The sequence below is a fragment of the Eulemur rufifrons genome, chromosome 19 (genome assembly GCF_041146395.1).
Source record: "Eulemur rufifrons isolate Redbay chromosome 19, OSU_ERuf_1, whole genome shotgun sequence".
Lineage (NCBI taxonomy): Eukaryota > Metazoa > Chordata > Mammalia > Primates > Lemuridae > Eulemur > Eulemur rufifrons.
Genome location: NC_091001.1, coordinates 61155987 through 61181039, shown reverse-complemented (window position 1 = coordinate 61181039; position 25053 = coordinate 61155987). Strand labels below are relative to the sequence as shown.

The 25053-nt window shown below is 40.2% G+C and overlaps 1 protein-coding gene and 1 pseudogene across 1 annotated transcript in view; one reads left to right on the top strand and one right to left on the bottom strand.

Moving 5' to 3' along the window:
• AAK1 (AP2 associated kinase 1) overlaps positions 1-25053 on the bottom strand; it is a 150900-nt gene that overhangs the window by 64811 nt on the left and 61036 nt on the right. Inside the window, exon 3 of the mRNA XM_069494053.1 lies at positions 11559-11677. Within this exon, the coding sequence (XP_069350154.1) occupies positions 11559-11677 (119 nt within the window). The remainder of the gene's footprint in view (positions 1-11558; positions 11678-25053) is intronic.
• On the top strand, positions 1263-9805 carry LOC138400066 (ubiquitin-conjugating enzyme E2 variant 1 pseudogene; annotated as a pseudogene).

Here is a 25053-nt window from a genome sequence, read left to right as displayed (position 1 = left end):
TCATCATCAGCCCTTCTAGAACTTGTTTCCATTCACACATTCCTGCAAGTAGGAAGAATTGGAAAGAAGCTCTTTGAAACCAAAATAAAGCAGATATCACGTCCTCCAAATGTCTACAAGGAGGAACGAAACACCAATGTCTGTATATTTAGCTATTTGAAAAAGAATCAGCAATGTTGTCTCTGAGTTTGTTTCATCCCAAGAGGAATAATAAAGCATCTGGAAGAAAGAAAAAAAATTTGGTGAAACCATGCTATGGTTTGAAGGTTTGTGTCCCCTCTAAAATTCATGTCGAAACTTAAATCCCCAATGCAACAGTATTAAAAGGTGGAGCCTTTAGGAGGGAACTAGCTAGGGCCTTTTGTCCTTCCGCCTTCCACCATGTGCAGAAAGCAGCATTCAAGGTGCCATCATGGAAGCAGAGACCAGGCCCTTACCAGACACCAAACATGCTGGTGCTTTGATCTTGGACTTTCCAGCCTCCAGAGAGTAAGAAAATAAATTTCTGGTTTTTATAAATTACCTAGTTTTGGGTATTTTGTTATAGTAGCATGAATGGACTAAGACAAGCTAAGAACAGTTCAAGAGCCATCAAAGGACCAAAACTGGATAATTAACATCTGCAGATGATACCTTGCAGTTTGCAACGATGCCTGCTAAACAGTTCAAGTCCAAAGTGTAGTTCATTTTGTCTTCTGCAGAGATCCTGAGATATGTCCAAGCAGAAAAGAGCCCCTCCTTGGAGGGAGACAATGGCATTTACCTTTAATGACTTAATAATGTAGGAACATCTCAGATTTTGGAGTAAAACCCCACTAGTTTATTAACTGATAGAGATCTCTTTGAATGGCTATGAAATGTAGAAAAGGTCAAAAGAAAATATTTTTTTTAATTTTAATTTTTTTTTTAGGGGGGTTGTGAAGAGAGGTGTTCAGCTGCCTCGTTTGTTTTTGTTGGGACAGAGTCTCCCTCTGTCACCTTGGATAGAGTGCAGTGGCATCATTGTAGCTCACTGCAACCTCCAACTCCTGGGCTCAAGTGATCCTTCTGCCTCAGCCTCCCAGGCAACTGGGACTACAGGCAAACTGCAACACCTGGCTGGGTTTTTTTCCTTTCTTTTTGGTATAGACGGGATCTCACCTTTGCTCAGGCTAGTCTCGAACTTTCGAGCTCAAGCAATCCTCCCACCTCGGCCTCTCAGAGTGCTAGGTCAAGAGAAAATCCTGCCACAAATTGAACAGCTCTCAGCAGCAACAGGCCAGATGATGGCCAAGCTTTCCTCTAGCATTGGTAAAAAGACCAGCCCCAGGTTTGCAGAACAGAAACGGATGCAGAGGTAGAGAATGGAAGCCACGTGGGGAATACCTCGGCTACCACCTGCTTACTCAAAAACAGGTAGGATGTGGGGAAGATGTTTTGCTGTCCTTGCCTACAACGGTTATTTGGAGTATCAAGATTATGATGACTATAAGTCAAAATGTGATTTTCAGCGGAGTGGGGAATATTCATTTAAACTACAGATCACATCAATTCCCACTACACAATTTAATCAGTTATCAGTTTAAAGAGTTTTTGTTGCCATTTTAAACCTTATTTTTAAACTAACATTAAACAACATTAATAAAGTGCTGACAAACTTTATTGTTATTAGAAGATCTGCTTTATTAGATATTTTAAATGGTTTGTAGTTAGCTTATTAACTTTCATATTCAACTGCTTATAGCACTGAAAAGCCTTTCTCATAAAAACATGAAGAAAACTACCATTGTTGAAAACCAGGCCTTCAACCCATACCCTATGGATTATCATAAATTCTAAGTTTATCTGGGGTTATAAGTAATGGTGCTTATAGCACAGTACTATCCTTAGCCTCAAAATTCCTGTGATAGGAGAATTCCTAGTTAAGAACCTTAAGGCTTTATGAAAAAAACTGAGGACTCAATTCCTAAGCATATCTATGAAAACCTTTGTATATACATTCAAGAAAACAGAGATAGCATTCTAAAATAGCATATCAATAACATGTTACTCATCTCAAACACAGTAAAAATGAGCATTATAAATAATGAACTTCCCAAGGAAGGCCACCCATCCTTTGGAATTTCAGCATGCAAATTCCTGATGCTAACAGTGCTTGCATTTGCAGACAGTGAGTTTCCGAAGATGTATCTTTACCTGCTTTGACCCTCCATTCAAATGTTCAATAATTTTCAGATTTTATGATTCGGCACCATTGCTGCCTAATTCTGGAATCACACTATGCTTCCACAGACTCTCTTAAGCAATTTCAGCTTCTTAACTTAAAAGATGAAGGAAAGCAGTTCTAAGGCCTGGAATTAGATTATTTCTCCCAAGGTTGTGTTGTAAATGTCATCTTCTGCTTTTCTATTTCCTTCTCCTTTTTTCCCTGTAACCCTGAATTTCCTTTATAACTCTCTTCAAGAGGAGTTATTTACAGCAAACAAAACTATCAAGCCCAGTGCAGTAGGAAAATTAAAAGCACTTTAAGATCTAGGCTAGCCCTGGAGTTCTATCAAAGAACCTTTTGGACTTTTGCTGCATAAGAGTTCCAGATTATTTTTCTTTTCCCTACACCCGTCTTTATTCTCCCTTTCTCAAGTCTTACTTGTTAATTAATCCTGTACTTACTGAATAGATCCTTAAAAGTCATTTAGAGTCTGAATCTAGAGCAGTGCTGATCAAACTTTAATATGCATATCAATCACCTGGGGATCCTGTAAACAAGCAGATTCTAACCCAGGAGGCCTGAGATAGGGCCTGAGATTTCGACTAGATGTGTACTTATGCTGCTGGTCAGTGGCACTTAAAGTAGCAAGGATCTAGAGCAGTGGCCTTCAAAGTGTGGTCCACAGACATCTTCTAGCTAATAAACTGTTACCAGTCTGTAAGGAGATAAGAAACTTGCTCCAGGACATAAATCAATCAAATCACTAAGCTAATATTTTTTTTTCCCTAGCTAGATTTTACCTGGGAGGGAAGTAGTTCATTGATTTATATTCTGGTACAAGAGCCTTTTAGTAACATCCAGACATTTATAATAAATTAATTTTTGATAAGGGTGCCAAGACAACTCAATGGGCAAAGAATGGTCTTTTCAAAAAGTAGTGCTGAGACAAGCAGATATCCACACACAAAAGAATGAATTTGGATCCCTACCTCACACTGTATACAAAAATTAACTAAAATGGATCAAAGACCTAAAAATTCTTCAAAGAAAATTTATGTGGAAATCCTCATGATTTTGGATAAAGCAGTGGGTTCTTAGATATGACACTAGGCACAGGCAATCAAGGAAAAAGTAAACAAATTGTATTTCATCAAAATCAAAAACTTGTGTTTCAAACAACACTACTATGAAAGTCAAAACATAGCATATAAAATGAAAGAAAATATTTATAAATCATGTATCTGATAAGGATTTAGTATCCAGAATATGTAAAGAACTCTTACAATTCAACAACAAAAGACAAAAAACCCAATGTAAAAATTGGCAAAGGATCCAAATAGACATTTTTCCACAGAACATACACAAATGGCTGATAAGCACATGAATAGATGCTCAACATCATCAATCACTAGGAAAATGCAAATCAAAATCACAATGAGATACCAACCACTTCACACCCACTAGGATGGCTATAATCAACAACATAAATAATAAAAAAATGTTGGCAAGGGTGTGAAAATTAGAGCCCTCACATATTATTGGTGGGAATTTAAAATGATATAGCTGCCAAAACAGTCTGGAAGTTCCTCAAAAAGTAAAGTTACCATATGACCCAGTAATTTCACTCCTATTTCACCCAAGAGAATTTCACTCAACAGATGTGTAAGTATTATGTCCACTTAGAAATCTATACATAAATGTTCTTAGCAGCATTATTCATAATAGCCAAAAAGTGAAAACCACCAAAATGCCCATCAACTGATGAACAGAAAAATGGTACGTTCGTACAATAGAATATCACACAGCCATAAAAAGGAATGAAGTACTGATACATGCTACAACATGGATGAACTTTGAAAACATTACACTAAGTGAAAAAAGTCAGACAAAAGAGGTCACATATTGCATGAGTCCATTTATATGAAATGTGCAGAATAGCTCACTGCAACCTCAAACTCCTGGGCTCCAGCAATCCTCCTGCCCCAGCCTCCCAAGTAGCTGGGACTACAGGTATGTGCCACCATGCTTGGCTAATTTTTCTATTTTTTGTAGAGATGGAGTCTTACTATGTTGCTCAGGCTGGTCTCAAACTCCTGGCCTCAAGCAATCCTCCCACCTTGGCCTCCCAGAGTGCTAGGATTACAGGCGTGAGCCACCGTGCCCAGCCAACCATATGCTTTTAAAGGGTGAATTTTACGGTATATGAAATTTATCTCAACTTATACACACAAAAAATAATATGACAGGCTGGGAGGAAAATAAAATTTTATAAAAAGTAAACACACAGGAGGAGAAAAGCAAAAAAACCAAAGATCCTTTGAGTAGCATTGATCTAGAGCAACCAGGCAGCCCATATCTGAATCCTTGCTCTAGCCTTTTGACAAGCTGCTCTCTTAGAATAATGCCACTTCCTTAGGCCCTGAGCCCATCTACAGACAGTCCTCACTGTTAGACAGTTCTTCCTTATATTTATCTGGAAAATTCTACCTACTGACTTTCTAGACTGTCCTCTCTAGAGCAAAATTAGCAAGTACAGTCTATTTTCCCACAGGTAAAATACATTATTTAGACTAAGCCTTCTTGTCTCTATGTTAAACATCTCCACTTCCTCTCACATGATTTTTAAGACCATATTGGCTGCTTCCACATTTATGTGCTTTGTTTTGCTATATTCTTTTTGTAAGAACAGCCCCAGGAAACTGGTCTGACTTGGGCAGAGTAGACTAGCACTACCACCTTCTATAAATCTATTAATGTAGCCAAAAATTACATTCTTTTTTCTTTTGGCAGCCACATCATATTATATATGCATGCTGAATTAACTGACCACTTAAATACCTAAGACTTTTTTCCACTCATGCTGCTTTTAATCTCTGCCTCTCCAGAATTATGCTTATAAAGTTGATTAAAATAAAATAACATTCCAAGTATATGATCTTACCTTGTTATTTCAACTCATTAGAATCAGCCCACTGCCCTAATGTGTATGAATCATTTTGGATCCTAATTCTATCATTTAATGTAGTTGTTATACCTTCCAACTTTATTTTATATCAGGTACATAATTGATAAGCATACCTTCTATTTCATTAGCCAAATTATTCATAAATGTAAAATAACATAAAGCCAATAGTAAGCCACAGTGATTTTTTTCGTAGGAAGTTCCTCCATACTATTATAATGTCAAACCATTAATCAGAAACCTTTATAACCAGTAGCAATTACATCTAACTGTACTAGCATCCATCCTGGACTCTCCACTTTGCTCACAGATGTCTTGTGGTATCCTCATCCAAACAACTGGCCAAAATCCACAGACGCGGATCTACTGCATCCCCCTTAGCTCCCTATCCAGAAACCTTCCCAAAGGAGGATGAGATATTGATATGACATGGCTTGTTCTTACTGAACCCGAAGGTTCTTTGGATCCCTGCTTAATCATCTAAGTGACTACAAAACAGCCTAAAATGTAATTTTTAAAAAAATGGGTAAGGCCAGGTGCAGTGGCTTATGCCTGTAATCCCAGCACTCTGGGAGGCTGAGGTGGGAGGATCGCTTGAGGTCAGGAGTTCAAGACCAGCCTGAGCAAGAGCGAGACACCGCCTCTAAAAAAATAGAAAGAAATTATATGGACAGCTAAAAAAAAAAAAAAAATATATATATATATATATATGGTAGCCGGTGTGGTGGTGTGTGCTTGTAGTCCCAGCTACTCAGGAGGCTGAGGCAGGAGGATTGCTTGAGTCCAGGAGTTCAAGGTTGTAGTGAGCTATTAATATGATTACATCACTGCACTTTAGTCGGGGTGACAGAGTGAGACTCTGTCTCAAAAAAAAGGGGGCAATATATTAACATTCATAGAGTACAAAATATTAGATGATTATTTTCTACTCTAGTCACCATCCCCTATAGGGAACCACTTTTATGCTTACTCTTTTTCACCCTCCCAGCATTTTTTCAGGCAAATTCAAACAACATGTATTATGTACATATATACACTTTCTTATACAAAAGACAGCAGCATTAAAGCATCTCTTTAAATAATCTGTTCCAGATTCTTATCTCAGATCAATCCTGAGCTCCCTACTGTACAGCATCTACCTTCCTCCCTTTTTGGAATATGAAAACATTTGCCTGCCTTGAATCATCTGATCTCTCTTCTGTTCTAGGCAAGTCCTCAAATATCACTGGTAGCAGCCTAGTGTCCTCAATACCAAGCTCAGTGAGGATGGAATCCATCTGGGCCAGGAGATGTGAACACACAACAGCACTTGACACATCTTGGGCTTTAGTTATTTCCTATCACTGCTCTTACCTCTTTAAATCTGAAGATAATTAATCTCTTCCTGCCCTCAGGAACAGGAATCAAAAGTCGAGAGAACCCACCCTCCACTGTCCATCAGAAATCAGAATCCCATTCATTCTGTCAGAGCATATAGCCCAGATGTATCAAAGGACTCATACCAGCCTCTAGTAAATAGTAGACAGTGTTTATCAAAACAAAATGTGAAACTACTCTAGTGAAATCACTAACAGTTCTCCTTGCATTTGGGTGCAATATGCTCACCCTTCCCCAACAGCACAGAGAGGAATCTGCTTCTTTGATTATTAACATATAAGCCTTAGCATGTTCTTCCAATTCCCTTCACAATTCTTATAATCTCCGAAAAAGATAGAGCTGGGGTTATGGGTTCTATCTGACAGAAGTCTGAGCTTAGGGGGCTTAAAAACATCACTAGGACCTCAGATTAAAAATGATAGAAAAAATTTTAAAAAGCAGTGGGAGGAATCAGTCTGATTTCAAGACTTATTATGTAGCTATAGTAATCAAGGCTGTGTGGCACTGGTGGAGGGATAGGAACATAGATCAGTGGAACAGAATAGAGAATAGGGAAGGGTCTGGAAATGGACCCTCACAACTAAGTCCAATTGATTTTTAACAAAAATATTCAATGGAGGAAAGATGGCCTTTACAAGAAATGGTGCTAGAGCAATGAGATATCTAAATGTAAAAAAATGACCCACAAACTAAATCACACCATACTAAAAAATCAATTCAAAATGGATCATGGTCTTAAATGCAAAATGTAAAACTATAGAACTTGTTTTTTAAATAGGAGAAAATCTTCAAAATCAAAAGCTGGGCAAAGATTTCTTAGACTTGACACCAAAACACAATCCATAAAAAGAAAAACCTGATAAACTGGACTTCATCAAAATTAAAAACAAAAAAAAAGGTCTTAGAAATTTAAAAGTCTGGTAAATAAAATTTAACAAGATGGTTGGAATATATAGCTGAGGAAATCTGCTGGAATGTAGAGCAAAAGGACAGAAAAATGAAAAATAGAAGAGAGAAAACAAGAAAATGAGAAAATCAATTCAGGACAGCCAACATCCAAATAATGGGAATTTCAGAAAACAAGGAGACAAAAGAAAACCATCAAATAAGACAAACTAAAAAATTCCCCAGAATGCAAGGATTTGGGTTTCTAGATTAAAAGGGACCACCAAACACCTAACATAATAAATAATGCATGCACACACCAAGGTGTACCAAGAAATTTCCAAACACTAGAAACACTGAGAAAATTTCTAAATTTCTAGAGAAAGAATATGGGTCACTCCCAAAGTACCAGGCATTAGAATGACTTAGGATTTCCCAAGGGCAACACTGAAAGCTAAAATACAGAAGAGCAATGTTCTCAAAAATCTGAACGCAATGATTTCCAATCCAGAACTATGTACTCAAACTATGATACGCATGAGCATAGAATAAAGACACTTCCAGATCGGAAAATTCTCAAAAATTTACCTACCATATATCAGGAAGCTACTGGAGAATCAGCTCCAACAAAATGAGGAAGTAAACAAAGAGAAGTCACAGGTTCTAATAAAGAAGAGGCAGGTTGGGCACAGTGGCTCACGCCTGTAATCCCAGCACTTTGGTAGGCCAAGGTGAGAGGATCGCTTGAGGCCAGGAGTTTGAGTACAGCCTGAGCAACCATAGTGAGACTCTCTCTTTACAAAAAGCAAAAAAATTAGCTAGGCATGGTGGTATGCACCTGTAGTCACAGCTACTCAGGAGGCTGAGGCAGGAGAATCATTTGAGTCCAGGAGTTTGAGGTTGCAGTGAGCTATGATTGCACCACTGCACTCCAGCCTGGGCAACAGAGCAAGACCCTGTCTCAAAAGAAAAAAAGAGAGGCAAAGAAGGGAATGATTGGGAAATTCCAAAATAAGATTGTAAATTAACCCTAGAGAGCAACCAGCCCAGACCCATCAAATCAGAAGATTGAGGGAGAAATCTTGAAGATGATAAAGCAGACAATAGTAAATGCATCTAAAAAGATTTAAAAAAATGATTTACACAACCTAGGGAGAGTTTGGGGTTAAACTCAGACCAAAAGGGGGGGGAGAAGACAATTATTAATTCTACGGAAAACAGAGTTATATGGGAAAGACATAGTAATCAGAGTCCACCAGGAGACTCAGTAGGAATAGTTTTCTTACATCGTGTAAAAACTAATATTAATATAACCAACATATTGCCAAAACTTACTGGTATTTTGGAAGAATGCGGGATGAGAATAATGCAAGTATTTGGGGAGAGGGATAAAAGAGAGGGGATAAAAGAGAGCTAAATCTTTACTTCCCACAGGAGATAATGCCTAAAAGGGAAGGAAATCAAGAACTAGCATTATAAGCATGTTATTTAGAAACATATCAAAAGAATCACCTTCAGTGGTTGCCCCTGGGACCTTGAAATGGCATAAGAGTTCCCCTTGCCATTGATGTTTTTTATAACAGGCTTAGTTCACCTATTTGAATATTTGAGCTTCGAAAAAATATAAATTAAATTAAAAACAAAACAAAACTCTCACAGCTAATACATAATTGGGCCAGAACTTGAACCCATGTAATTTAACTTCTAATTAAACCCATTAATTTGTGAGCTCCTAATGGGCTTATGCTTCTTAAGTATCTCCACTACGATGCCTGCCTAGCACAAAGTAAGCTCTCAAATGTTTTTTCTAAATGGGTAGGAGAAAGTGGAAGAATGGGATTGCTTCTGTAACACAAGTAAATGAATGAGAAGGGCATTCCAGGTAGAGGAAATAGCAGAAGGAAAGACAGGAAACAAGGTGTGTGAGAGCTGAGCAAGTATAGGGCAAGGAGAAAGGAAGAAGAGTCACGAGAAGCACCCAGAAAACCCACAGGGTGTATGAAGGGATATCGCAAGAACGGGAGTCTGGAGCTGTGTGCAGGGGAGTGGGAAGACACTGGTGCCTTAGGGGCCGGCCTTCGAGCGACAGCGACGCAAGATGGCAGCCACCACAGGCTCGGACGATTTATGAAAACCGAATATACAGCCTTAAAATAGAATGTGGACCTAAATACCCAGAAGCACCCCCCTTTGTAAGATTTGTAACAAAAATTAATATGAATGGAGTTAATAGTTCTAATGGAGTGGTGGATCCAAGAGCCATATCAGTGCTAGCAAAATGGCAGAATTCATATAGCATCAAAGTTGTCCTGCAAGAGCTTTGGCGCCTAATGATGTCTAAAGAAAATATGAAACTCCCTCAGCCACCTGAAGGACAGTGTTACAGCAATTAATCAAAAAGAAAAACCATAGGCCCTTCCCCTTCCCCCCATTCGATTTAAGCAGTCTTCATTTTCCACAGTAGTAAATTTTCTAGATACGTCTTGTAGACCTCAAAGTACTGGAAAGGAAGCTCCCACTCAAAGGCAATTTATCTTAAGATACTGTAAATAATACTAATTTTTTGTCCATTTGAAATATATAAGTTGTGCTATAACAAAAAAAAAAAAAAAAAAAGACACTGGTGCCTTGCAGACAAATCCATGTGGTCTCGACTGTGTGCATATGAGCCTTGGGAGTTGGTTGGTTGTTTTGAAGTGCTGACAGTTCCTCCCCAAATCTTTTCAGCTCTCTGGAATCCATAGTACCAGGTACTCTAAAATCCTGAGTTCTTTCAGTACCTCAGCTGCAGTACAACTAGTTACTCTGAGCAGCCACTGGAAGGGCAACAAAGCCTGGTGGAATCCCTACAACAACACCCCGACCCTTTTTTTGGATCTCTTTCTGCTCTCTACAAAAGCATCGAATCCAGGGCACGAAGGAATCATCATCTCTAGGTGAATGTGTATATCTGCTATTATCATTATTCAAATATTCATTTCACCCAAAGTTGATTAAGCACTTACTCTATGTCAAGCAGTGTGTCAAAGAACAAAGTTTCTAATTATAAATAACTTACTTTCTGATGGCAGAATTTCTTACAACATAGCAGGTATAAACAAAAGTACCATGGAAACACAAAGGGATAAAAGACTATACATTTAAAGATTTTTATTATGCATAATGTCAAACAGAGGTAAAAGTAAAATACTACTCTAACAAACTCCCATATACTTTGCTGCTTTCATCATCATCAACTAACTCTTTCCCTTCTGAACCCACTCACTGTTCAAGACATCATATTACCTCCTGAATACATATTTCAGCATGTATACCTAAACACATAGGAACTCTTTCTTTAAACATAATATAAATGTGAATCTTGAAAAATTAGTAAGTTTTTAAAAATTAAGGTATAATTAACATATAATAAAATGCACAGATCTTAAGGTGTTCAATTGAGTTTTAATAATTGGACACTCCTGTGCAACCACTATCCAAAACAACACATGGAACATTTCCATGGCTTAGAAAGTTCCCATATTACCCTTTCTAGTCAGTTTCCCACACCCAGATAACCCCTTTCTGATTCCTATCTCCAAGGATCAAATTTGCCTGTTCTTGGACTTGTACAAATGGAATCATGGAGTATTTATGAGGTTTCTAGATTTTGGCCTAGGTTTCTGGGCCAAAAAACAGAGAGAGCATTCCAGGTAGAAAGAACTATATGTAAAAATATAAAGTCAGGTAAGGATATGTTCACAGAATTATTGAAGAGCCCAGAAGGGTTGAAAACTGGGACTGGGGATTGGTAACTGGCAGAGACAAGACCAGAGGAGGAGGCTCATTGTAAACTAGGCTTTCCGTATTAAATGCGGCAGTTAATTTTGGGGAACCAAGTTAAGAAGCTTTTCCCAATTCTCAAAACTATTTCTCCACCCTAAAAATTGGTCAGTTTTCTCAATATGCTCCTTTCTCCTCCACCCTCCCACTGAGGGTGACCAGACAGGAGCAGTGCCTTGTATCCCATGGCTGCTCAGTCCCATCTTGTCCAGAGGCCTCTCTGCCATCTCAGGGAAGGGAACAAGCCATCCGTGGCTTTCTTACGAGGGGGCACAATCTCTGCCTCAATTTGAAACAGTCTCAAGTCCGGGGGGGCGACCTTACCATTATCTGGATTTCTCTCTTGCACACCTGGAGATCATGCTCATTGTTGACAAACATGCGTTTCAAGGCACATTTCATCCCATTGCTTGTCCTCACCAGAAATACGATGGCAAATCCACCTATGAGAGAAACACACACAAGTTCTTTTCAGTCATGTTCAAAATGTCGGTCCGATGACCATGGTGACTGCAGGTTGCTGCTGTCACTGTTAATGGTACTGATGCCACTGTCAGCCAGCCATTAGGGCTAGAAGGCATGCTTAGATTTTCAGAATTCAGAGATATTATTTGTGGGATTAGGTGGCAAGAGTCAGAGAAACTGTTCCTGAACAGGTATCTCAGGATGCTGGAAGAACAGAAATTATCTTCCAAAGAACCTACAAATAAACAGAAGAAAATGACCCAACTACATTCCAACAACTGTCCTAGGCACTTTGATGCTCTTGTTTAATTCTTATCACAATTTTGTGAGGTTGGGTATTATTTTTCCCTTTAAAACAATAATTACCAGCTAAAGAAAACAGAGGCTCAAAGAGATTCGATTCAAATCAAGGACTTTTTAAAAAACATATGTCCAGCACTCTTTCCCTCATAAATGAGAGGCTAGGAAATTATTTCAATAATTGCTATTATGAATGGTTCAATTAATTTCAAAAATCTCCTTCTCTTCTTCTCATCCTTCCTCACTCCACCCTTCCAAATCTGGCAATACACCCTGAAGATTCCACCTGCCCTCCCTACCTCATGAGCTATTGAAAAGATACCAGACACAGGTACAAAAGTGCTATACTACACAGCAGACTCTAGACAAGTATGACTCAATTATTGAGCAGACTTTTTAACATCTGCACTGACCTTTCTCTAAAAGACATTTCACAATTCATTAACAGAAATTTATATGACTCTAACAGTAATTCTCAAATGCTGCAAATTTGCTATATCTCAGTGTTCCACAAATTCTTAGAACTCCTAGCCTCAACCTCACTTCCAAAGCACGGTATGAGGTGTTCAATACCATTGTTAAGAGAAAGAGGGGTTATACAGATATGGTGAGGCAAAGCTATCAAAGTCGAACACTTTGGAATAAGCAGCAGTTGGACTGTCCAGTCCATCTGCCTGCCTATGAGACCACCATCATTTAGTTTGAATATCCCATCCATTGACCCTGTGCAGCAAAAAAAAAAAAAAAAAATCACTAGGCTATTTTTGTACAGAGGTGGTCACTAATTGGATAGAGATAAACACAGAGGGAAGTCATCAGTATGGGAACCTGAGTGGAGCTTATGATGCATTATAATACTGGGGCTAGCAGCTACACATAAAATTGATACGGATCAATAAGCAGCCATTATAGAGGCCTCAGGCCTCTGAGAAATAAGACCTGGGTCCTGACTGTGCCGTTCTAATTCCCTGAAACTCAACAGCACTTCAGTACCTGTCTGTTGGTGTCCATGGCATTTCATGTTGTATCTTTACAGTGTTATGAGCTCTTTTTCAAGTTAGCTTGCGTAGGTTTCTGCTCCTTGCAACCAAAAAGAGCCTTATCATTAAGCACTGCTACATGTTTTCATAAAATACACATATAATTCTGTATAAAAAATATTTTTAATGGGCTCAAATGTTCCAAATATGCGATGATGATTTGCCAGAGACTGTTATGTTTGTATGTTTCCTGTCACTATGTTCTTCTTTAGTATGCAGATAAACACTAAAATTTACCAATCTTTTTTTTTTTTTTTTGAGACAGGGTCTCACTCTGTCACCCAGGCTAGAGTGCAGTAGCCTCATCATAGCTCACTGCAACCTCAAACTCCTGGGCTCAGGTGATCCTCCTGCCTCAGCCTCCTAAGTAGCTGGGACTAATTTTTCTATTTTTTGTAGAGACAAGGTCTCCTTCTTGATCAGATTGGTCTTGAACTCCTGGCCTCAAGCAATCCTCCCGCCTCGGTCTCCCAAAGTGAGAGGATTACAGGTATGAGCCACTACGCCTGGCCCTTACCATACAATCTTTAATTTTAATTGTCATCTCTCTAATCTTTATACCTCAATAATATTTTCCATTTTATTGTAATACTTTAAAGTCCACTTACACTGCTCAATTATCAATTCACATTTTACTTTTTAGGGTATCAGAATTTGTCTTGTAATAAATATGCACATTTAGTGCAGTGGTATTTATCTTTTCTTTTTATTTCCCCAGAAGTTATTTAAATCCATGATATTATCTTATGATTTAATTAGAATTGGGAAAATGATAGTATAAATTATAAAACTTTTATGTACATTCATAATTATTTTATAAATAGTCCAGGTGAGTATTCATTTTACAGATATTTTGAATTTTTAAAAACATCATAGAACTACAGACTTTGCACCCGTAACACCCCTAGAGAGCATTAAGTCCAAGCATTTTGCTTTAATGGGTGGAGAAACCAAGTGAGGCTCAGGAGTCCATGGCTAGTTCTGGGCAGAACCCGGAGAGGTGTCACTCTTGATTGTCCAAAAAAAATTCTTTCCATTTCACTTATCATAGTAAAAAAAAAAAAATCCCTGTAATAGCCCTCTAGATAGTAAGGAGATATCTGACTTTGCTGCAGAACAAAAGTTGGAAATAGGTATTTCCTACAGTTCCGTGATGCCTGGCACCACTAAAGGACAAGGCAGTTTTTTCAGAAGGTTGATGATGCTGCAATTTGAGATAACTACCACCAGATGGGAGCAGTGTAGTTTTCTTTGCCAGGTAGCAAGATGATCTTTCCAGCCAGGACTAAAGAAATGGGTCAGTCGCCTACCACACAATCTAGCCAGTGTAACTGGTTGAGAAGAGCCAGGCCGGATTCTCAAAGCCTATGACCACAGTAAATTTAAAAGCAAAGCAACAAATCAATATGCCTAACATAGATGAAGCCATGTTATTAAGCATCTATACCTATAAAAGGGCTTATGTGCAGATGAGAAGCATTTAAATTATGATATCAAAATCCAACCCTAACAAGTTTTGTCAGTACAAAGATGCCGGCCACTATCCCTGTGCAGTGGAGCAAATGTAGATGTAAACTACTAGATTAGAAGGCAGAGGGAAGACAGCACCAGTCAAGATACTTCTTGAGCACAGGTCCATGCCTAACACACAGATCAGGGTGATAAGATTCTCAGCCACAGCTAAAAAGAGTTCAGGCTATTACGGAAGAAGGCTATCAGCAGAGAAGCTTATTTCAGACTGATTTGCATCCCAAATCTTGATTAAATGGAAAAGTATAAAGCTGAACTGGGGATGGTTTGGACAGAAGTAAGAAAAATCTGACATTCAGTAGCATGCACCAGTCCTTCTGCCTACTAGCATTTTTTTGAAACACTAAAATAATTTCATCCACAAATTTATTGAATCACAAAGAGAAAAAGGATCTGATCTATTATGTGAAGCAAGCAAGTGAAGTAGGCAGGATAATTTTCACACAGACACATTTTTCCTATTAAATATGTAGGGATTTGTTTTTACTTCCACAGGAAACATGCTTTCTCCCATTTTCCCTAAAATATATAGGATCATTGGTCTAATTTTCTTCCCCTAATTGTTGATGGAGATGTGGATGGGTATTTACAACTTGCCATAAGGTTAGCGATGTTGTCTGTTTGGTTCGCCACTGGTCATGCTGTAGAACAACGTCTAACACACAGTAAAGCAATCAATAATAAGCTAATCCTCCTCTTCATGTTTTCACAGAGGACAGAAAAGGCTAAAGAGAGTAGTGGAGACTATGGGAAACTAACGTGTCTGGCCCATGTAAAGGGACGAGTACTATGCAACTCCAGATCACTGTTGCCATGTGGGAACACGGGCCTCGTTTTGTCAAATCTGCTAATTTCTAAAGATAAGCTGGAAACCCAAAATTTTATGTGAAATCTCCAGATTTAGACACTGGCAACAAGTCACATTTTATATTAACCCTGGACAGGCTACACTGTAGAGGCTAAAGAAACCACATCTGAAAAGCTTTAGAGAATCTCTGATCCTCCAGTTTTCCTACCTCTGACCTGGTCTCACCCCTTCATTTACTGATGGCCAAAGGGGGGAAGTGTCACAGCCCACATTCCACAAAGTTAAAAGATGACTTGCAAATAAACACCAAAATATACATATATTAGCTTATACATTGGTTATCGCAGTTCTTGCCTTTCTTCCCTCAAGAGGAGTTTATGGACTATTCCCTCTACACAGCATTTGTACATGATTTATTCTAAAGGCATTTCAAAGTAAACCATTTCATTTATATTTTCACAATAACTGAATGAGGTAGGTGAGCAACTAATCGTTCCCATTTTCCCAATAGGAAAAGATGTAAAGAGACTAAGTTCCTTTCACAAGAACACATGGAAGTATGAAATAGTTAGTGGGAGAATTCTGACTAGATCCCTCATCTTTTTAAATTTTCTTTTAAAATCAACTTTACATGTAATACAATGGACCAGTTTGGTGAGCTTATACAACTGTACATACTCTTAAAACCTTCACCATAACCAATTCATCACTGCAAACAGTTATTCATGCCCCTTTGTAGGCAATCTTCCCTCCTCCCGCAGACCACCCCACATAACTTCGGATCTGCTTTCCATCCCTACAGTTTTGCTTGCTCTAGAATAAATAGAATCATACAGCATATACTCTTTTGGTCAGGCTTCTTTCATTCAGACCATAATATTTCTGAGATCCATCCTCATTGTTATATGTATCAGTAGTTTTTTTTTTGTCAACTAGTATTTCTTTGCATACATATTCCACAATTAGGTTATCTGTTCACCTGTTGAAGGACATTTGCATTGTTTCTAGCTTTTGGCTATTATGAATTAAACACTCATATAGAAGTCTTTTATTACAGACATAGGTAATTGTTTCTCGTAGGCATATACCTAAGAATGGAGCTGTTGGGTCATATAGCAAGCGAATGTTCTACTTTATAAGAAACTGCCAAACAGTTCTCCACAGTCATACTATTTTATACTCCCAATAACCCACAGATGAAAGTTCTGGATGTTCTGCATCCTCACCAACAGCTGGTATGGTAGGTCTTTTTCACTTTAGCCATCCTAGCAGGTGTGCAGCGATACCTTGTTGTGGTTTTAATTTGCATTTCCGTATAGATCCTTCATCATTTAAACTCCTAGGATTAGCTGCTTCCCATCGTTTTCCTGATAAAAGCACAGGATCATGGAGTCACCAAGGAAACTGCTGAGATAACTTTGACTTCTACCTCTCAAATAAGCGAAGAGGGCACAAGTGCCTAGTTTTCTGTTAGGAGAAGGTGAGTGAGAATCTGTAATACACAGAGGGAGGTATTATATAAATCCTAAAATCTCTTTCAGTTCCGACATCAATGAGAGATCACAGTCTTCAAATGAAACTTTTTAAAGACGAAGATAAACAAAGTCTCCTCAGGAGTCTCATCAGGATATCTGACATCAGCAGTCGGGCTCTGGAAGAAGTAGTACATCTTCTGGCTCTGAATCAAATACTGAATCATGCTAGATGGTGCCAGGCCCCAGGGGCTGTTCTGAATGAATCAGGACACCAGTGACTTCCACTTAGCAAGGAAAAGTGAGGGAGGGAGAGGTAAGGTAAGCGGAAAGAGAAGAAAAACACCAAACGGATTATCTGAGCAGTGATGGGAAACAGCTGGGCAGACAATGAGAGTGATTAGACCAGGGATATGAGACAAAGAAGCCCATCATGATGCTGAGACAGCTTTCTGGATTTGCTGCCAAAGAGGTTTTGCTGGATATTTTAAAATCGGGCCTAGATTCTAGCACTGAAATCTGCCACCTGTGTATTTCTTGCAGGTAACAAGAAACCTCATTTCCTAACATAAGTCCTGTCTACACCTTTAGGAATGGCTTCCACTTGTCTGAGATGGAAAGAAGACATAAACCAAAGGAGGCAGAGAATACCAAAAGGAGAAAAACCTCATCCAGGCCCATTTTCTGCTCTTTGTCCCCTTGCCTGCCTACAAACTCTTTGTATCTCTTTTAAAATAATGTTAAATTCAGTGAATACTGCTTACTTAATGCAGTTTCCCTTTGAATTATCTGAGGAAGAGAAAATGACCATAAAACAGTCTTCTGAAGCTTTTCTAAACAATCAGAGAAGCCAGTTAAAATGGAATTTACCCGAGAGATGTCAATGAAAGGGCAACACCGGACACGTGACTGGACCTCTTTGGCCTCCATTTCCTCATCTGCAGAAATTAAGACTAAATTATTAGTAGTATTTAAAATAAATATTCAGTAGACTAAATATTATTGGTATTTAAAATAAAAAAAACTAGGATTACAGAAGGTGCTTCAGTGGCCATGTCAGGAAAAAGTGACTTCCACTTAATGAGGGTAGGGTTCTGCCCACAGCTTCCTTCCCATCTTCAAACAAAGCAGCTCCACTTTTGTCTGTGTAATAGTAATTTTGGAAAAGATTCTAGAAAAAAAGGGAAACTCTGCTCTAAAGGAGGAAAAAAATTACCCAAGGCAGGAGAATGACTTGAAGCCAGGAGTTTGAGAACAACCTGAGCAAGAGTGAGACCCCGTCTCTACAAAAAATAGAAAATTTAGCCGAGTGTGGTGGTGCACACCCGTAGTCCAAGCTACTCAAGAGGCTGAGGCAGGAGGATCACCTGAACCCAGGAGTTTTAGGGTGCAGTGAGCTATGATAGCACCACTGCGCTATCGCCCAGCAGACAGAACAAGACCCTGTCTCAAAAGAAAAAAAAAAGAGTACCCAAAGAATATTCTGTACCTCTATGTAAAACTATTTTGTAAAGACAAAAGGACTACACCACTGCAAGTCATGCAAACAGCCTACCGTAGATATAAAGGTGTACAGGCAGCTTCTGGGGAGGGGGCTACATCGCTACATCTACTTTACCTTGAGACAATGTACTATTCCTTTAGAGTACAACAAGTTAGGTTCAAACCCTGGTTCAGACAAACTACAATCTCCCTGAGGCTGTCCTCTCACCTGTCAAGGCCAGCTGAGATCTGCCTCAAAGCTTTGGGGAAGATCAAATGACAAGCAAAGCACCTAGCACAAAGGAGATAATGACAATAAAGGTGTTCCCTCCTTCCCCCTCACCAAAAAAACAAACAAACAAACACAACAACCAAAAAACCCTTTATATTTGTATGACACCTTACTTACAAAGTTCTAAATCTGGAATATCTTCTCGAGATCAAGGGCAAAAACTCATATGCCTTAAGGGACCAGACAGGTCACATAAAGGAGTGAAACAGTCAGATATAACAAAATGTATGGAAGGAGTCCAACGACACAGACTCACATCAGGGAGATCATGTGGAGGGGTGGGGACTGTGGCAACCAGAAAGGGCAAGCCCCTGCTCATGGGGCAGCCACTCCTCAATGCCAGCCAATCATTGCCATGGAGGAAAGTGGGCTAAGAGTTGCTAATCTTTTGCTTTCAAAAAGAAGGTAGATTTTTAGGTGAAATCTCCTGATTTTAAAATCCAGGCAGCAAACTTTTTTTTTTATTTCTTCTTTCTTTTTTTTGAAACAGGGTCTTGCTCTGTCACCCAGGCTAGAGTGTAGTGGCATCATCATAGCTCACTGCAGCCTCAAACAGCTGGGCTCAAGCGACGCTCCGGCCTCAGCCTCCCGAGTACCTGGGACTACAGGTGCACACCATCACAATCAGCTAATTTTTTAATATTTTGTAGAGATGAGGGTTTTGCTAAGTTGCTCAGTCTGGTCTTGAACTCCTGGGCTCAAGCAATCCTCTTGGCTTGACCTCCCAAAGTGCTAGGATTATAGGTGTGAGCCATTGTGCCTGGCCAACAAACTTTCATTAATAAAAATCTCTTAAACCCCATGCATGTTAAGGAAAACGTATCTTCAGGTTAGGACTGAGCTAGACAGCACCGCTTTACAAGAGCCTGTGAAGTAAGCAGGACATGTATTACAACCTCCACTTGACCGACTGGGAAACTGAGGCACAGACAAAAGGCTAAGTGGCCTCTCTAGTTCTGCCACCTAGTGGCATGGCCAGGCTAGGCTCCAGGAGTACCAATTCCTGGTCCATCCTCTCAAGTGGCTGTCCCCTTCCTCCAGCAGCTGACCGTGCAGGAACATCTCCACTCTCAGGGGATAAGAGAAACGACATAGTGAAAGGCAAGAGGGGGCTGCCCGCAGCTCTGCCTCTCTTGCTGGTCAGGTGGGAGAGTCCTCCCCACGGTGAGAACTTGGGTGCACTGTCTGTCTGCAGTGTCTGTGAGCTCCGTCAGGGAATGACGACCAAGAGGCTCACAATCACCCATCCACAATTTATTCACATTGAAGACAACTCTGCCAAAAGTTTCAGAAGGAACAAACATTTTCAAAACCCTAGAACAGATGGCAAGGAGCACAGCAAAGCTTTTACAGGAGAAAAGGTCAATCCGAAGCATGTGTCAGCAATGATTTCAGTGGAGGCTTGGGGTTTGTTTTTCTCAACGTCAGTCTCCCCTCACTTGCCTCAAATTAAAAATCGCCATGTGCCAACTCCTTCTGGGGAACATGTCAAAGCAGTCCTTTCCCAAGGCAGAAAGAACACCCAGATGGGGGCTGACTTGAGGTATTCAACACCCTCTCTCCCCAGTCAGGCTGTGGGCACAGAAGCAGACTGGCAAATGGTGGTGGCAGTACAGAAGCATCAGTAGAACCCAAGCAAGGCTGATGCCCTGCTGAACATGGGACATCGCTGGCAACTGGCTCTTCTTCTCCAGGATGGCAACGACTGGGGAGCATCTCCAGCTCAGGGGGTTGTCTTTAGGGGGCTGGCAAGAGTCTTCACCCTCCCTGCACCCCCCACCCCACCCCATCCCCAAAGGTTCCAGGAAAGGTACCTGTCTGGAACAAAAGGGAAGAGTTTAAGAAACCAAGTTGGTTCACACACAGCAGAGGCTTGTGAATTACTGTACCTAGAACCACAGCATATTGGGCCTGCCTGCCAACAGCTAGGGCTGACAAAAGAGGGCCTTTCCCCAAGCCACCTGGCCCCACCTTTGCTGTACTGTTGCCTTGGGGTTAGCTATCTGGCAAAGGTAGAGGGCAATGGTGAGAAACATCAGTAGGGCCATATTCTTGGTTCACTGAAATCCCATAGAGCAGCTTCCCCAGGTCAGACAGGAGCCATTTTCTGTTCTCCACACTGCAGACACGGTGATCTCTTAAAAACAGAAATTGAGTATCATTTACCTATTTGGAACTCCTCAATGGCTTCTCACCCTGCTTAGAATAAAACTCCATATGCTGGACAAGGCCTGCAAGGCCCTACGTGACATGATCTCTCCAGGCTCACCCATACAGCACAGCCTTCCACTGCTCACTCTGCTCCAGCCTCAGGGGCCTTCTTCCTTCCCCAAAGTTGCTACACTCCAACCTGTCTAAGCACCTTTGCCCATGCTTCTCCCTTTGCCCCTTTTACCACGTTCTTGGCCTGAGCAGCTCCTAATGATCATCCTTCAGGTTTCAGGTTAAATGCTGGACTTTCCCTGATTGCCCCCAGCCCTCTATCCCTTCTGATTAGGTTAAGTCCCTTGTTGTACACAGCACCCTCTACTTTCCCTTCAGGACATATCCTAAGTACAATTAAATCCTTATGGGGTAATTCCTAGTTTAATGCCTTCTTGCACTGTATACTGTCAACCGCACAAGGGCAAGGATGATGACTGACCCACTGTGGCATCTCTGTCACCCAACACAGTGGCTGCTACATAGCAGGTTCTTAAGTGTTTGTTACACGATGTGTTTGCCTGACATCATAAAGGATACCAAACAACCACCACCAACAACAAAATGACAAAGACAACAACAAAAAAACACTACACAGCCCTAGGCTTTCAAAAGAAGATAGTCCAGTATGGGCTAGAAGGGGCAAATACTGTGAGAACACCCTCTCAGAAAAAAAGTAGTCTACCCCTGCAGAGAAAAACCCTGTGTTACTCAGCCTGGCAAAACTGAGAGCAGCATGAGGTTAGGACCAATGGAAATGAACCCTTCAACCTAGGGCAAAGTACTCAAGGTGGTTTTACAGGGAGCTTCACAGAACGCTCTGTGCTGTCACAATAACAAACACTTGTTCTTCCACGATCCCTTCTTTCAAAAATAACACTTGAGCTGGAAATGAAAACCCTCTTCAATTGAGAAGGAAAAGAAATCACACACACCCATGCTCAATCCTACAGCATCCCTCACCCAAAGGAGTGGAGAGCCTCTCGGGCATGAATTGTGCTCACTCCTCTAAGCTACCAGTGCCACAATCTCCTCATCAATGGTGAGCAAAAAGAACAGCTGAGGTCAGCCAGAGGGAGTGGCATCAGTGCCCGGATATGTCAACCTCCCGACACCGCAGACCCCAAGCTCTGGCTCTAATCATTTCCACCAGGACTCCATGTGTGTTACTGGTCCACATTTTCCAGAGGAAAATGGGGGATTCAGCAAAGCTGAAGTTTTGGCTGACATTCCGTCAGCTTCCAAATGTTAATTCCAGAGCATTCCAGTTTAACTTCATGCTTCAAAGCTTACTTGGTTTTATGTACTTACTGCTTTTGTAATAAGATCAGCTCCAAATCCTGATCCAGAAAGAGCACTTTCTAGTATAGTGACTGGAGTTTAGTATTCAGGTTATGGGACATGCACTGGCACCAAAGGTATATAGTATAAATGTTTCCAACTTTGTAGGTTTCATTAGACTGGTCACCATACACAACTACCTTATCTAGGTCATCCTATTCTGCCCCAACCCTCCTAGTCCTGAAAGCAGGCTGACATTCTCTCAGCTCGCAGATGTTAATTCCAGAGCACTCCAGTTTAACATCACAGAAAATAAAGCCTTTCCGCTGAGGTGCAAGCTATCTGACCATGTTATTGTCATCCACCAGCCCCTATGTCTTGGTCCTTCACTCAGGACTGTGCACCAGCTCACAACCTCCTCCCCATCCTATACCCCGCCAACACCAAGTTGATTTCTTAACAACTCTATCCCTAAACCCAGAATCCATCCCTTTTATTCCATCCCTGTTGTTCCTTCCTTAGCTCACGCCTTCCTCTTTTCTTACCATAGAATCTCAACTTTCTGTGCCTCAGATCTCTTTCTACAACTCCTATCAAATAACTACTCTTAAAAGCATTCATTAGTTTCCCAAGCCGGAGGAAAGTACAAATTCCTTAATGTAGCAGTATATAAGAACCTTTATATTTCCCCCATTTCATTATGAAAAATTTCAAACACACAATAAAGTTGAAAAAATCATACTGCAAACATCTATATACCCACCACCTAGAGGCTGCAACTGTTAACATTTTGTTATACCTGGTTTATCACCTATGTATCATTATCTATGCAAACATCAATTCATCTGATTTTTGATGCATTTCCAAGTCAGTTGCAGACTGCTTTGCACTTCACCCTAAATACTTCAGCAGGCATATATTAAGTGTTCAGAGTTCATGGTTCTTTGGAGAGCTAAGGGGTAAATAAAATTTACTTACAATAAAATGTACAAATCTTAAGTGCATCATTGGATGAGTTTTGATAAATGTATATACTCATGTAACCCAAATCCCTATCAAAATATAAAACCTTTCCACCTCACAGAAAGTCCCTCACTCCCTTTCTAGACAATCCCACCCACCTTGCCAGAGGCAACCACTGTTCTTTTTTCATCTATTAATAGTTTTACCTACTTTAGCACTTCATACAAATGGGATCTTACAGTATGTGCTTTTTTGTGTAAGGATATGTTGCTCATCATAACAGTTTATATTGTCGAGTGTATTAGCAGTTTGTTAATTTTTATTGCTGACTAGTATTCCGTTATTTGAATAAACCTGTTTGTCCTTTCTCTTACAGATGGACATGTGGGTTATTTCAAATTTAGGGCTATTATGAAAGCTGTATACACATTCTTGTACAAGTCTTTTTGTGCCATGTTTTTATTTCTCTGGGGTAAATATTAATACCTAGGAGTAGAAGTGCTAGGCCAGTGGTTAAGTATATATTTAATTTTATAAGAACTTCCAGACCTTTTCCCAAAGTGACTCTATGATTTTATACTCCCATCAATGACGTCTGACAGCTCCAGATCCTTTATAATTTGAATAGTGCCCTCTCCTCCACCAGCCCCATCTCCCAATACTCCTCCTCCCCACCTCTCCTACTCCCCCAGCACCAAGCTTTCAAAATTTTAACCTTTTGCAGCTTTGCTCCCAGGAGGTTTACACATGCTGTTCCCACTGCCTGGAATATCCTGTCCCAATTTTCTGCTTGATAAAAGGAGTTTAAAATTGTTAACATAATACCTCTTCTGCGAAGTCTTCCCTTTCCCTGCCAGTCACCCCAGCTTTCAAATTACCAAGTATTTGGCCTTTACCTCTATTTTGCTGCACTTTTCACAATGTATTACGATTATGTTGCCTATGTTAATCTCTCCACTAGACAGACAAAGAGGGAAAAACTCTTTTCTGCCTCAGTAGAAATGCTATTTGTAATTTCTACACCAGTTTAAGGACTTTGAATACTGTGAACCCATAAGGACAACATTCTAGATTGTTCTCTGAGTGGGGCACCTGAAAAATGAGTCACCAAAGAAAATAAAACTGGCAAGAAGAGCTTCTTTTTTATCTTGGAATCCTCAGGGCTAGCACAATGCTTAGGACATGGTAGATGATTAATAGCTTTCAATAAATAAATAACAAATCCAATCACTTGGTTTCCCTATTTATAACTCTCCTCTAGCTCTCGACCACCTACAAGATTAAACCCTAACCTTATCCTGGGGTACAAGGCCCATCACAATCTGAAGCCCATACTGAACTCTTTAGAGTGCCTGGACAGTGTCCTCCAGTACCTCAAGCTTTCTGCATGTATTCTCGGTTGGAATGTGGGTCCCCTCCTTGCCTAGCAAATGAGTAGATCTAAGTCCAAGTAAGTATAACTCAAACCAGGACTTTTCTGTTAATTTTCACCCAACAGAATGCCTACCTCCACACCCGCCTTGATTTTCTTAGCCTGATTACATCCCACTTGTCTGCATACAAGTATGTCTCATTAGGACTAAACTCTCTCAGAGAGCAAGGATTTTATTGTTATTCGTTGTAGAAAATGCATTGGTCTAGTTTACCATACTCTTCATTCCATGCTGAAATAATGACTAGACAGACATTCTATCAACTGACCCCCTTTTCCTAGCCACAGCTAACTAGACCAGGGAGTGCACATTCTCCCTTGAGAATCCCAAGTGATGACCCAGGAACTGTAATCAGATGGTGCTGTACAACCACGTAGACTAGGCTGGTGGCTACTGTCAGCCACATGTGAGGCTCTAAAGGGAGACAGAGACAGATGGACATACAGAAGAGCCACCTGGTAGCTTTCCAATACCCACAAAATCTATCTTCGTTTCCTGTTGTTGGGTTTGGGAGGTTCCCCTGTATTTATCCAATAAATTCCTTTATACTA